This window comes from Canis lupus, chromosome 15, assembly GCF_048164855.1.
Source record: "Canis lupus baileyi chromosome 15, mCanLup2.hap1, whole genome shotgun sequence".
Taxonomy (NCBI): domain Eukaryota; kingdom Metazoa; phylum Chordata; class Mammalia; order Carnivora; family Canidae; genus Canis; species Canis lupus.
The window spans coordinates 20,887,237-20,900,282 of record NC_132852.1 but is presented as its reverse complement, the minus strand read 5'-3'; the positions used below and the strand labels follow the sequence as shown (position 1 = coordinate 20,900,282).

The 13,046-nt window shown below is 36.5% G+C and overlaps 1 protein-coding gene and 1 long non-coding RNA gene across 5 annotated transcripts in view; one reads left to right on the top strand and one right to left on the bottom strand.

Moving 5' to 3' along the window:
- Positions 1–13,046, top strand: part of SLC7A2 (solute carrier family 7 member 2) — a 68,143-nt gene that overhangs the window by 43,437 nt on the left and 11,660 nt on the right. For 3 of the 4 annotated variants that reach the window (XM_072776183.1, XM_072776184.1, XM_072776186.1), the window contains exons 2-8: positions 115–505; positions 978–1,133; positions 4,862–5,027; positions 6,206–6,339; positions 7,351–7,573; positions 9,467–9,606; positions 12,632–12,734. In XM_072776183.1, the coding sequence (XP_072632284.1) occupies positions 130–505; positions 978–1,133; positions 4,862–5,027; positions 6,206–6,339; positions 7,351–7,573; positions 9,467–9,606; positions 12,632–12,734 (1,298 nt within the window). In that variant the 5' untranslated portion in view covers positions 115–129. Of the gene's footprint in view, positions 1–114; positions 506–977; positions 1,134–4,861; positions 5,028–6,205; positions 6,340–7,350; positions 7,574–9,466; positions 9,607–9,859; positions 9,997–12,631; positions 12,735–13,046 lie in introns of all 4 variants that reach the window. The other variant, XM_072776185.1, reaches the window with a different exon arrangement.
- Positions 4,441–11,654, bottom strand: LOC140604729 (uncharacterized). Its single transcript, XR_012007524.1, has 5 exons — positions 11,440–11,654; positions 10,497–10,603; positions 7,125–7,239; positions 5,259–5,309; positions 4,441–4,712 (listed from the first exon to the last, which is right to left on the bottom strand). It is a non-coding gene; the product is annotated as an uncharacterized lncRNA (long non-coding RNA).

The window sequence follows — 13,046 nt, the reverse complement described above, 5'->3', positions numbered from 1 at the left end:
TGGTAAATTGAACACCAATAAAAAATAAATTTAAAAAAAAAAAAAGCTGGGCCAACAATACGTGGGGATGATGATTCCTGATCTCCTTCTAACCTTCTCCCTTCTCTTCCTCAGGCCATCCACTTCAGAATGATTCCCTGCAGAGCTGCGCTATCTTTTGCCCGATGTCTGATCCGGAGAAAAATCGTCACTATGGACAGTCTAGAAGATTCCAAATTATGCCGCTGCTTATCCACCATGGACCTCATTGCCCTGGGGGTCGGAAGCACTCTTGGTGCTGGGGTTTATGTCCTTGCTGGAGAGGTGGCCAAAGCAGATTCTGGCCCCAGTATTGTGGTGTCCTTCCTCATTGCTGCCCTTGCTTCCGTGATGGCAGGCCTTTGCTATGCTGAATTTGGAGCTCGAGTTCCCAAAACTGGGTCTGCGTATTTGTACACTTATGTCACTGTTGGAGAGTTGTGGGCATTCATCACTGGCTGGAATCTCATTTTATCTTACGTGATAGGTATGTTGCAAAAACAAAAACAAAAAAGATCAATCTAGTTGTATGGAATAGTAGAACTAGCACTCCTGAAGCAGAGATCCTTGTAGGTGTGCATTAGTGACTACGTGATCATGACTGAATTACGTGACCACCCTAGGTCCCATTTATCTCACCTCTAAAATGTTTCCTACTTGCAAAATTCAGTGATTCTGCTTCCTCTCTGAATACACTTTTTAGTGGGTTTGAAACTTGCTTCTTAAAAACACCCCATAGTTCTTAAATGCAAATAAAGTTAGCTGATTTCAGTTATGAACTTGAACATTCAGTTACTAATGTATAATTGTAAAATTATCAAGACAATTTTATATGTGATTAAAATTTTCAGTTCTGTCCAAACTAACCCAAGTTCATCCCAGAATAGATAGCAAAGGATGTTCTGTTCATCTTCTCCCAGTGACCCGTTCATTCTCTAAATGTTCTGTGTTTTGGGAAGGTACATCAAGTGTTGCAAGAGCATGGAGTGGCACCTTTGATGAACTTCTTAGCAAACAGATTGGTCAGTTTTTCAGGACATACTTCAAAATGAATTATACCGGCCTTGCAGAGTATCCTGACTTTTTTGCTGTGTGCCTTATATTACTGCTAGCAGGTAAGAAAACCAATTACATTCCTCCCTGAGATGAGCCAGATTAATTATCCCAGGAAAATAAGTAACTACTGGATTTGGGGCCTGAGTTCTCAAAACACGTGGCATATTTATATGTTTAGGGAACTGTTAGGTGTCCGTGGGCCTCGCCACCAGCTGGAATCACATTTTATATTATATGATAGACATATTTTTAAAATAAATCTATATTGTGTGGAATGGTCGAAATAGCACTTCTAAGTAAATGGTAGTTGGAATGCACTAAAGAGTAAGATAAGGCACATCATTATAATACCAGTTGGAGATTTGCAGGAATGACTGAAGTTTCAGTAAGAAAGAATGTATAATTTTTGTCATTATTTTATCTCGTTAGCTACAACTGAGGGTATTTGCGAGCATACCATTTCTGGAAGAATTTCTGTCTATTCATGCCTTCGTCTATGTAATGTAGGTATTTAGCTGAAAAGGAGGCATATTCAAACCACCTATCATTTTTGAATGTAGACATTATGTAGATAAACTTGATGCTAGTATTTTCCCATTTTTTCTAGCCATGTAGTCTAGTGGTTTAGAAAGGCGCAGGAATTAGAATTAGAACAATCAGGTTTTCAGTACTACTTTGCCACTCACTATCTTTGGAACATTAAGTGGTATAATCTTTCTGTGACTCAGTTTCCTCATCCATAAAATGGGGATATGACTGTCTATCTTGTTTAGACTTCTTGCTCATTATATAGTAAGAAGTTGGCAGATAGTTGTATTTTGTAGGCATAGTTAATCCCTACTGCCACCTTATATTTGTTTTAATTATTTAAACATTTTCTATTTGGATTACTATCCTCACTGGCACGCCTGCTTAAATCAATCAAAGTTTCACTCAGAATAAAATCTGTACTCTTACTTCTTACCTGATATCCCCTGGACAGCCCGCCCCTTGTTTTCCTATCTAACCTTCTCTCCAGCTACTTTCTCCCTTGCTTACTACAAAAATGTGACAGAAATATCTTTCTACGATGAACTTTTTACTTATACAATTATATGATTTTAAAAATAGCTTTACCCTTAAAAGAGTTATCATTCATTAAATATTTTATTTAGGGTTAGGAACATCAACAAAATTTATAGCTCTAACATGCTTGGCATTTTATCTGTAAAATCAAGAAAGATTACAACAATTGTTTTCAACAGTTGATAGATTTCATTTGTTTTGGTTTCTAAACAGCTTAGCTAACACTAAGTTACTTACATCATATTTTATTTAGGGATGGTTTCAATGATCTTAACATATTCAGCTTTAATCTCAAAGCGATGAGAAGCATGTAGCCGTGACACATAATTATGAAGGTCCATGGCAGGACTCAAGCCTTGGCCTGCATCATTGCCCTGTGTCATTGACCAGTGTGCTTTTACTTTAAATATAGGCTAAGCTCACATGATACCTTTGTCCCTAGGATCTCCAAAGATCAGAACCTCTGATTATAAATTTTAATTTCTATTGTAATACCAACTGTCTTGTCAGCTAAAGCTTTTGCTTTGTTAAAGACCCAGGAAAGTGCATGCAGTATTTCGAGGAGATATTCATTGGCATATAATCTATTGGCAGAAAGTAGGGATCCCAGAATAGAGAGTGCACGTGGGGTATTGGGAAATTCTCATAAAACATGTGAATGGCTTTGTTATTTTCCAAGTGGATAGTGGTACAGTGTATAGTGTGTATTTCCAAAGTGTGTAGGTGTATAGTGGTTTCTAGTGTGACGGAGCCAGTAAGTATACTGTTCATGCACTATCTTTTCTCCTATTTTTACTTCCATTATTGTGAAATTCTGGGAATTTTACCGATAGAGAAATGAAATTCAGCTTTCCTCATCTCTACTTGAGTAATTTTGCTTATTTGATCTGGATGGTATAGATTTGTGGAAGAAGCAAATAGATGTGGACATAATCCCTGAGTATCACTATCTTCTCCCCAGTAGTAACAAGTATCTTTGGTCCATAATTCATATCCTATATAAAATGTATTAAAGATAAAAATGTGATGAGAGTGCCTGGGTGGTTCAGTCAAGCATCCGAGTCTTGATTTTGGCTCAGGTTATGATCTCAGGGTCATGAGATTGATCCCTGCATTGAGCTCCATGCTGGATGTGGAACCTGCTTAAGATCTCTCTCCCTCTCCCTCTCTGCCCCTACTCCCCACTTGCACATGCTCTTTCTCTTTGTTCTCTCTCTCTTCTAAAAAAAAATACATGCACACACATATATATGATAAATACAGTCATGAAAGTACTAGAAAGAAACAAAGGTAAATGTTTTGTGGTTAATATTGGGAAAAATCTTTCTAAAGGTAGAAAACTAAAGAGGAAAAATTTATGTTCTAAATCTATCTATATATATAAATAAATATGTGTGTGTGTGTGTGTATATATATATATGATAGTTGGATAGATAGATAGATAGATAGATAGATAGAATCAACCCCAAGAGAAAAAGTAAATGATTAACTGGGAAAAAAATATGCAATATATGACACAGTTTATAGCATTATTATATAAATAAATCTTATAAATTGATATAAATAGAATAACCTAATAGAAAAAAATGGGCAGCTTCAGTTGGGCCAAAATGTCTGGAGAATATTTCTGAAAATGTGAACCAAAAGCCTTATATGAAAGGACATATCCTTGATACGCTATTACCTTATAGAACATTATTATAAAGCAATAAATAGAAAGTGTACAAAGATATTTATAAAAGGATGATGCTGTCAGTACTATTTATAGATGTAAGAAACTGAGAGTTACCAGACAGTCTCTAAATAAGGGCTTATAGTGTCTTCATATTGTAGAAGAGGTTGTTAAACATGAAGTTATCTATTTGTCAATATGAAAATGTGTGTGAAAAAAAAAAAAAGAAAATGTGTGTGTGTGTGTGTGGGCACACCCAAAATTCTTTTTTTTTTTTTTTAATTTATGATAGTCACAGAGAGAGAGAGAGAGAGAGAGAGAGGTAGAGACACAGGTAGAGGGAGAAGCAGGCTCCATGCACCGGGAGCCCGACATGGGACTCGATCCCAGGTCTCCAGGATGGCGCCCTGGGCCAAAGGCAGGCGCCAAACCGCTGTGCCACCCAGGGATCCCCTACACCCGAAATTCTTGAGAAGAAATTATACTTGGTCTTTATTCCTTTTGTATTTTTTCTGTGTTTTCAAATTCCTTGAATAGGAAATTGATTACTTTTGCAATCAGAATATAAAATAAAGCTATTAAAATGGGAATCAGTTAAAAACATATTTTTTTCTGGTGAGGCCGTTGAATTATCTTATGTATTCTGTAAACATGATGAAGCCGACATACGATTGAGCTTTTATTTTCAGAATTTTGCAGCCACTAACTCTGAGGTGGCTTTTTTAGAACAGTATTTCATTAAAATTTAGTCCTTTACCTCTACCTACCCATTGGTAATAAGAGCCAAAGTTACTAGATTTATTGATTTCTTGGAGTGTAATATCTCTGGGCTATGAGCACCATCTCCCTTCTGCAATCCAGTTGGTTGTATTCAGATCTTGTTACGGTTAGGTGAGTCAAACTCGCAAGAGAAAGGGATAAATGTAAGTTAAATACATGGATGCTGGTAAAATAATATCCTAAAGACTGTAAATGCCTCAAAATGCTACTGCTTTTGCTAAAACTTAAGTAAAAAAAAAAAAAATTAAAAGCCCCTTTCTTTTTCCATAGGTCTTTTATCTTTTGGAGTAAAAGAATCGGCTTGGGTGAATAAAATCTTCACAGCTATTAATATCCTGGTCCTTCTCTTTGTTATGGTTGCTGGGTTTGTGAAAGGAAATGTGGCAAACTGGAAGATTAGTGAAGAGTTTCTCAAAAATATATCAGCGAGTGCCAGGTATAATATTTGGGTTCTTCCCTCTAACTGAATGGTTTTGGTTTTGGTTTTGGTTTGGTTTGGTTTGGTTTGGTTTGGTTTGGTTTAATTGCCTGCTTTTGTCTTACATTTTCCTCTACAACAGAGGTTCTCAATTTTCTTTTGCTTTGGAGACATTTCTGAGGGTCTGGTCTATTCCAAGACTCTTCTTACAGTCTCGCCCCCCAAACATAAATGTGTAGGTGCACTCACTGTTGAGCAGCTATTTGAAGCCATGCAGTGGCCGGTTCTCAGCTTCAAGCTCTGCAGGAGATATAGGAGAAGAGCTAAGTGAGATCCTAACTATTGGAAGGATGCCTCTTCCCCCTCTTTCCACCTTTACAAAACAGTAGATCCTTTTGAGTCATGCATCCCTTAGTTCCGCCTTTGAAAGTACCATTTGGTTTTATTGCAGTCTTTTAGCCTCTTAGTAATTTTCAGGCCTTGATTTTTGAAAAGTGTCATTGGTTACATAAGCAGAATTGCTCACGTATTTTGCTCTAAACCTGATAGTCTCAAAACTTAAATTAGTAATAATTACTTACAAAAGGTTTCATCTGAACATTTATGTTAATATTCTGATATGTAAATAAAATAAGGTTACAGAAATATCTCTTACATGAAGTGAAGTATAACTACATGTTTTTCTTTACATATGTTGTTTGAAGCCATTCTCTTGAGGCAAAAAATTAGAGTCCTCTGGTTTTATGCCATTTTTAACATGGTATAAAATACTCAACTTCAATATTAATCAAGCCAAGAGAATTTGATTTCACCTTTTCAAATGTCTTATTAGTAAAATTTATAAATGTGCAGTCTTCCCAACTGTCCATGAGAAGAGGAAGTTTTATGTCTTTGTTTCAGAGCACGGCCCATATATGGTATCTCTGCTATCACAGTGTTGCCTGGCTCTGAGTTTTAGCCAGAGTGGATCTGGGCCTTGAGCTTATGCTATTGATCAGGCTCCAGTTAAGTGTTGGCAACCCAAGAGGGTGCCATTTTTGGGAACACCACTAAGACCCCTAGGACAGGGTGAGAAAAATCAGGATTTACTTTTAATTTTATATATGTGGGCTTCAAAGAGCTGGTGAACACAATAGCCTTCCAAGAAACAGTTTTCTATGAAAATGACTTTCCACTGTGCTTGTTCTCTTCCTTAGAGATCTGCCTTCTGAAAATGGAACAAGTATCTATGGGGCTGGTGGCTTTATGCCTTATGGCTTTGCAGGAACTTTGGCTGGGGCTGCTACCTGCTTTTATGCCTTTGTGGGATTTGACTGCATTGCAACAACTGGTAAGGGCAGAATCTTGATTCCATGTAGAAGGAAAGGTGTTCCTTATTCTACAGGAGTACCCATGGGTGGCAGCAGAGGGTTAAGGAAAGAGTGGGATTTGGGGTAATAAGGGTTGGTTCCAGACTCAGCTGTGACACGTACGGCATATGATAAGAAGAAATTTAGTGAAATGCTCTGAGCCTTGGTTTCCATTAGTTGGTAAAGTTGGGAGGCCTCTCATGTTATGGTTACTTAAGAGTACAATACACGTAAAAAATTCTTTGCAAGCTGTCAAATATTTTATAAATATTAGTCATGATCACTGTCCTTAACCTTCAATTTGAAAGTAACCTCTAGTACTATCTCAATGAGTACCAAATGATGATCATGCTCTTAAATTGTCTCTTTTTTAGTAGGACAAAACATATTGTGGTAATTCGTTTTTCTTTATCTTATGCAACAAAATAATCATGCCAGAATTAGTCTAAGTGCTTCTTCTGGTTCGTATTACTGTATGGCTTTGCCGTTGGCCATTTTGGGGCACTTAAATGCCAAATCTTACTAGAAAGATTCAAAGTACTATTTTCGTGTTGAAACCAGAGTTTAATATAAATTGATGCACTGGCTAGAAAAAGTTTATGTTCGTATTTATGGAAGCCTTCCTATTTAAGGGCCCACAGAATGCCATGACAGTCATTTAATTTCTGTGGGTGAATCATTTTCCAATAGATTAAGACTGCCATTCTATCACGAAATATTTAATAACACCAGTATATCATTTTCTTTCTTGAAACAGGAAACTGACCTGCACAATTTCTTGCTTTCTCTTCTTGCCTCTGGGAATTGGAATTTTGTGTAATAACATAGTACTCTATGCTATTACACAAAAGAAACATTTCATGTAGAATACATGGAGCAACCTAAGAAAACAGAAGGAACAAAAGCAGAGTGAAATGACTGTGCATGAGAAGAACCCATGTATCTATTAATATTTCATTAAGCATGCAAATCTTTTGTTTATATCTCCCTAGGTGAAGAAGTCCGGAATCCTCAGAAAGCTATTCCTATTGGAATCGTGACTTCTTTGCTTGTTTGCTTTATGGCCTACTTTGGGGTCTCTGCAGCTTTAACACTTATGATGCCATATTACCTCCTGGATGAGAAAAGCCCACTTCCAGTAGCATTTGAATATGTTGGATGGGGTCCTGCCAAATACGTTGTTGCTGCTGGCTCCCTCTGTGCTTTGTCAACGAGGTACATCACCTTGCCTTTGACTCAGGGGCTGTTGGCAATACTGCAAAGTAGTCAGTGTTCAAAGAATTGCTTTTATGAGTTTAAAAAATAATCTTGATAATAAGGAATATATTATGCAACTATGTCTTCCCTGAATAGTTTGACCAGAATTGCCATATAAAAATCTTAAGTGATAAAACCTTTTTCACCCATCAGTTAAAAGTCAGTTTTTCAAGATAATGATGGTCCCAAGCTTCAGGAGAAATGTAAATGGCTTTGATATACCTGTAGACATACACATATATGTATGTTATGCATATTCATATATGAATGCAGTATAAAACTGTAGGATGCTTATACTAGCGTGTTTCTCTGCTGCCTGTGGTATTATAGTGCTACAGACAAGCAAGACCTTATGTGCAGACCCCACATTTTCTGCTGTCTTTTAAAATAATATCGCATCTATATGACTGGGAGCTGTATGCTATGACGTTGTCAGTGTAATGTGCTTTTTATTGTGAAACACTGAGCTTTTTTCTCTTAGCACTCAGCAGAATGAATTTGGTCTAGAAATAGAAATTACTAGTCTGAAACCAATGGTGGAAGTTCATATAATATATGTGGACAGCAAAGAGGAGTTGAATCTCAAGTACTCAGATTTGCAGCAGCTACTTGTTTTAGTACTTGAGAATTCATTTCTCAGGTTCCCTGAGCTACTCACATTTCAAATTAACACATGATCATAAGCTATTTCATTCTAGTTCATATCATGGTATACTGTAGGACATTCTTACAAAGAGAAAATTCATCTATTTGCCTGATTACTATTTTCTTAAAGTGAAAATAAGTTTTTGAAAGTCCAAAATTGGAAAAAGAAATCTTTTTTATAGAATTCATCAGCCTAGCTTTTAGTCTGTCTGAAAATCTTGTTTATTTTCCATTCAAGATAATATTAAGCAGCAGTTAGAAATTTACCCCCCTTGGTTTCTCAGCCAAGTGCTAGTGTTGAGGTTTGTTCTGAATAATTTCAAGTACTTTCAAAAATCTGAACTATGAAGACATCATACCATCATGGTCTTAAGTAGATAGATGGACAAAGACTTATCCATGGCCAAGTACAGCCGAGCTTTATCAAAAGATAAAGAAAATGAATTTTTAAAATAAGATATTTTACATATTTTCTCTTAAATGGTTATTTTTTATAACTAAGTCATGTATGGAATGGTGCAGCCAGTAAACACACAAGAAATTCGAAGCATCTAAAGCATAGAGCGTTTTCTTAAACTTCGCTGCTCCTGACTTACAATCGTGGCTACTTCTATGTACTAAATTTACAGTGAGTTTTTTTTTCTGTTTTTTTTTTTGTGGTTTTTTGCCCTTTTTCTCTTATCTTATGCTGCTGGCTATTATTACTAATTTGATGAAACATCAGGTTAAATGAGGAAAAATAATGGTAAAGTAAATATAAGAAGTTCATAACCATCGAATAAAGGAAGGGACTATACTATGAAATCAAATTATGTAATCTCTTCTTTAATTTCATATCAGTTTAGGAATTTTAATTTCTGAGTTATTGCCACTAAAGATGCCTTAATGGTATAATCGGTTTTGGTTTTCCTAAATCTTAATTATCTAGTCTTAATTCAGTAATAATTGGGGGCATGCACAAATTACTTGCAATATTGTTCTCAGTCTGGAAAGTGTGCTGGGCAAATGTCTGCAGCAGAATAAGTAGCACAATGGTAAATACTGGCAAATATTTTTAAATGCCCAATCATAACATGTGTTGAAAATAACAAGACTTTGTAATCAAAGCTGTGATGCTGAGTTTTATACAAGTACTTAATTTCTGTTCTGAGATGTAATCTTGCATGAATGTGTTTGCCATACTGCATGTGTTTGCTTTTTATTCAGTCTTCTTGGATCCATTTTTCCAATGCCTCGTGTAATCTATGCTATGGCGGAGGATGGGTTGCTTTTCAAATGTCTAGCTCAAATCAATTCCAAAACGAAGACACCAATAATTGCTACTTTATCATCGGGTGCGGTGGCAGGTGAGAGAGAGTCGACTTTTATTAAGAAAAGGGGGATCTGTTTTTTTTTAACAAGGATTCTGAAGAGCAATGCAAAGTTAGGCAGTTTTCTGTGTTTATTTATATAAATAACTTTTTTTGTGAATGTTTTCATATTTTCAAGTTTTGGGGGATAGGTTCTGCATTTTAGTGTGTCCCACCTTTACCTGTATATACCTGTCTAGAGTAATACTTGCAATAACTCACATGTGGATTATGAATTTTTCTGTTCTAGTCTTCTTGGCTCTATGTTTCCTTTACCCCGAATTCTATTTGCCATGGCCCGGGATGGTTTACTGTTTAGATTTCTTGGCAGAGTGAGTAAGAGGCAGTCACCTGTTGCTGCCACGTTGACGGCAGGGGTCATTTCTGGTAAGCTTTACAAACATAGGATTCTTCAACATTGGCCTTGAACATTTTATGCGCATGCATGGACTTATAAAGAGGGTCTGCTTGCTGTGCATGTAAGTTAAGAAAAAAACAATCACTGATAAATTGTGAGCATTGAGATCTGGAAATTGTGGTGGTGGTGGTCTGCTGAAATTTATTCTTAACTGACCCTTTGGGATTTTTTACTGTTTCATTATTTTAACCTTTTAGGTTTCTAACAAATGTGCAGAGAATTGTAATGGTTCTTCACTGTATTTTTACTCATTTGTAATTAAGTATAAGAAATGAGAGAGTAATTGATACTTGGCTGTGGTAATCACTGCCTTTGGCGTGGGGTTATCTGCACTTCCCAGACCACCACAGTTCTCTAAGACCTACTAACAACTATTTCTTCTTACACCCTATTAGGAATCTGTTTTTGCTTTCAACGGTTTTGATACTTAACTCATGTTATAAAAAAAAAAAAAAACCCAGATGCCTACCTTTGGGGATGTCATAACATCTTTGTAAAATGCTGTTGGCCAGATTCTTATTCCACGTAGAAATCTTCAAAGAGATTCTGCAGACTGAGAGAGTAGCCTTAAAGGTCCTGTTACAGAAAGTGAGAGAGAGACTTCCTCAAGCTTTATAAAGCTATGTTGATAGTGGAAGTCCCAACCAAAACTGGTAACTTGGTTGAGACTCTGAATTTTGGGGATATTACACAATGCTAATTCTTAATTGTGTAGGAAATGGTATTTTTTTCAGAGTCAGAAAGTAATGACCTAAACAACTTCACTTTGTAAATGTTTTCTTTTTTTTAAAGGTTTTACTTATTTATTCATGAGAGACACAGAGAGAGGCAGAGACATAGGCAGAGGAAGAAGCAGGCTCCCTGCGGGGAGCCTGATGTAGGACTTGATCCCAGGACCCTGGCATCACAATCTGAGCCAAAGGCACATGCTCAACCACTGAGCCACCCAGGTGGCCCTGTACATATTTTCTAATACACCTGGCACTATAGTGGACATGAATTGGAAGGTCAAGTCCCCTATTATCTTAGTGCTTAGATTTCTACCCCCATGAAATGAGAGTTGCACTAGATGATCTAAAGCCCATTTTATTATTAAACAGTGGATTATGCTATTAAAAAGAATATAAATCTTGATAAAGGATCACACATTTTATTTATTCCATAAAAACATTTACTTTTTTTCCACTGAAATTTTGCTCGGCAATCCTCTATTTTGTATTCCCAGCTTTAAAAAAAATTATCCTTCTTTCTTTAGGAAGAATTTAATGTAGCAGCATAATATATTATAATGACATTAATAATTAAAAGAAGATAATTGTAGCAGAAGGTTTTTTTGTTTTGTTTTTAAGCATTCTAAAGTACACTATTTTTGTTATTTCTACTCCTCAAAGCCTTACTTAGATTGTTTTTACCTTAGATCGGAGAGCTTGTCTGGATAATTCATCATTTTCTTCTGCCTTGGCTGTTTATTTTGCTACTTACAATTTTCATAAAACATATTGAAATTCTAATAATCTAATGTATAAGTACACTCGCAACAGAGGGTTTTCAAAGTAAGGCATGAGGTGTATTTAAAGAAACCATGTGATGTTGTAGAAGGAGCACGGGGAAGTAGGGTACAAGTAGAATTTCCAAAGAACTCTACTGCTACCTCATAGTTGTAACCATGCAAAGTTAGCCTGCCTATAAAATGAGGATCATAATCTTGTCAGGTCAAGCCATGTGAAATGGCTGGGCTTGGGGTCAAACACAGTCATATTCTGGCCACTGCATTTGGTTGAACCTGTATAATAACCCCTGTCTCATAGAACTGTTGGATCAAAGAAAAATTGAGATCATAGAGATATAAAGCTTGCTAAGAGATATCTGGAATACCATGTGAATGGAATGTGGTGTTTCTACTTAGGATGATAGGGGACAGCTCTGTGGTCAAGTCAAGTTACCACGATTTGATGTTTCAATGGAGAAACAGTTGCTAAGTGCAAGTTTCCCTGTTCAACTGGAGAGTATATTTTGCCTCACAACATTACTGAGATTTGAGTGTAAGACATAGATTCATCTCTCAGATCTAGTCAGTCTGCTCAGACTGGGGGTTTTAACCAGCAAGTGGAATTTCGCCTACATCAGAAACATAATTTAGTTGGAAATGATTTTGTATATGGCACAACTCAAAATGCGGATGGAAGTTGAATGATTATGTAACATTTCTAATGAAAGCTCTTCTGTTTGAATTTTTTAATGGTTGTCTTAAAAGGAGTTAGCCAGCGTTTCTGAGCAATGTTTTTTTTTTTTTGAAACATCAAAGGAGAGTATACTGTCAAATAATATTTTCACTCTTTGTCAGGCCAATATTTTTTAAGTAATCAAAGTAGAATGTGTTTTATACTTGATAGATGGTTGAGCGTTTTTGAAGTTTTACTAGCAGTTTATATGACCCAAGGATCATCTTTCTAACTGTGAGAAATAAATGTTCTATAGTTTTGTTTGACATATCATTGGTCCAGGAACCATAAAATGCCTGTTGTCCCTGACTGGAAAGTTGTCAGCTGTATGGAGTTTTATCATAGGCCATGTTTCTTTATCATTATGTTCTTTTCCCAATAGCTGTCATGGCATTCCTCTTTGACCTGAAGGCACTCGTGGACATGATGTCCATTGGCACTCTTCTGGCCTACTCTCTGGTTGCTGCGTGTGTTCTCATCCTCAGGTGAGTGTCCTTGTTGTTCTCAAGGGTGTGTGTCATATCGGGCCCAGGGAAAAAAGAAAATCCTTGCTTTCAAGAAGCTAGCAGTCTCACAGAGGTAAGAGGCCATGGACAGAAAAACATCAGTATAAAGTATAATAAATGTACTTAGTCCTTAGCAAAGAATTAAATTCAATTGATAATTAGTAATAAGTTGGCTTAATCTATATGAATGGTTAAAAAAAGGCGGGGGGGACACCTGGGTGGCTCAGCAGTTAAGCGTCTGCCTTCAGCTCAAGGCATGATCCTGGAGTCCCAGGATCGAGTCCCACATTG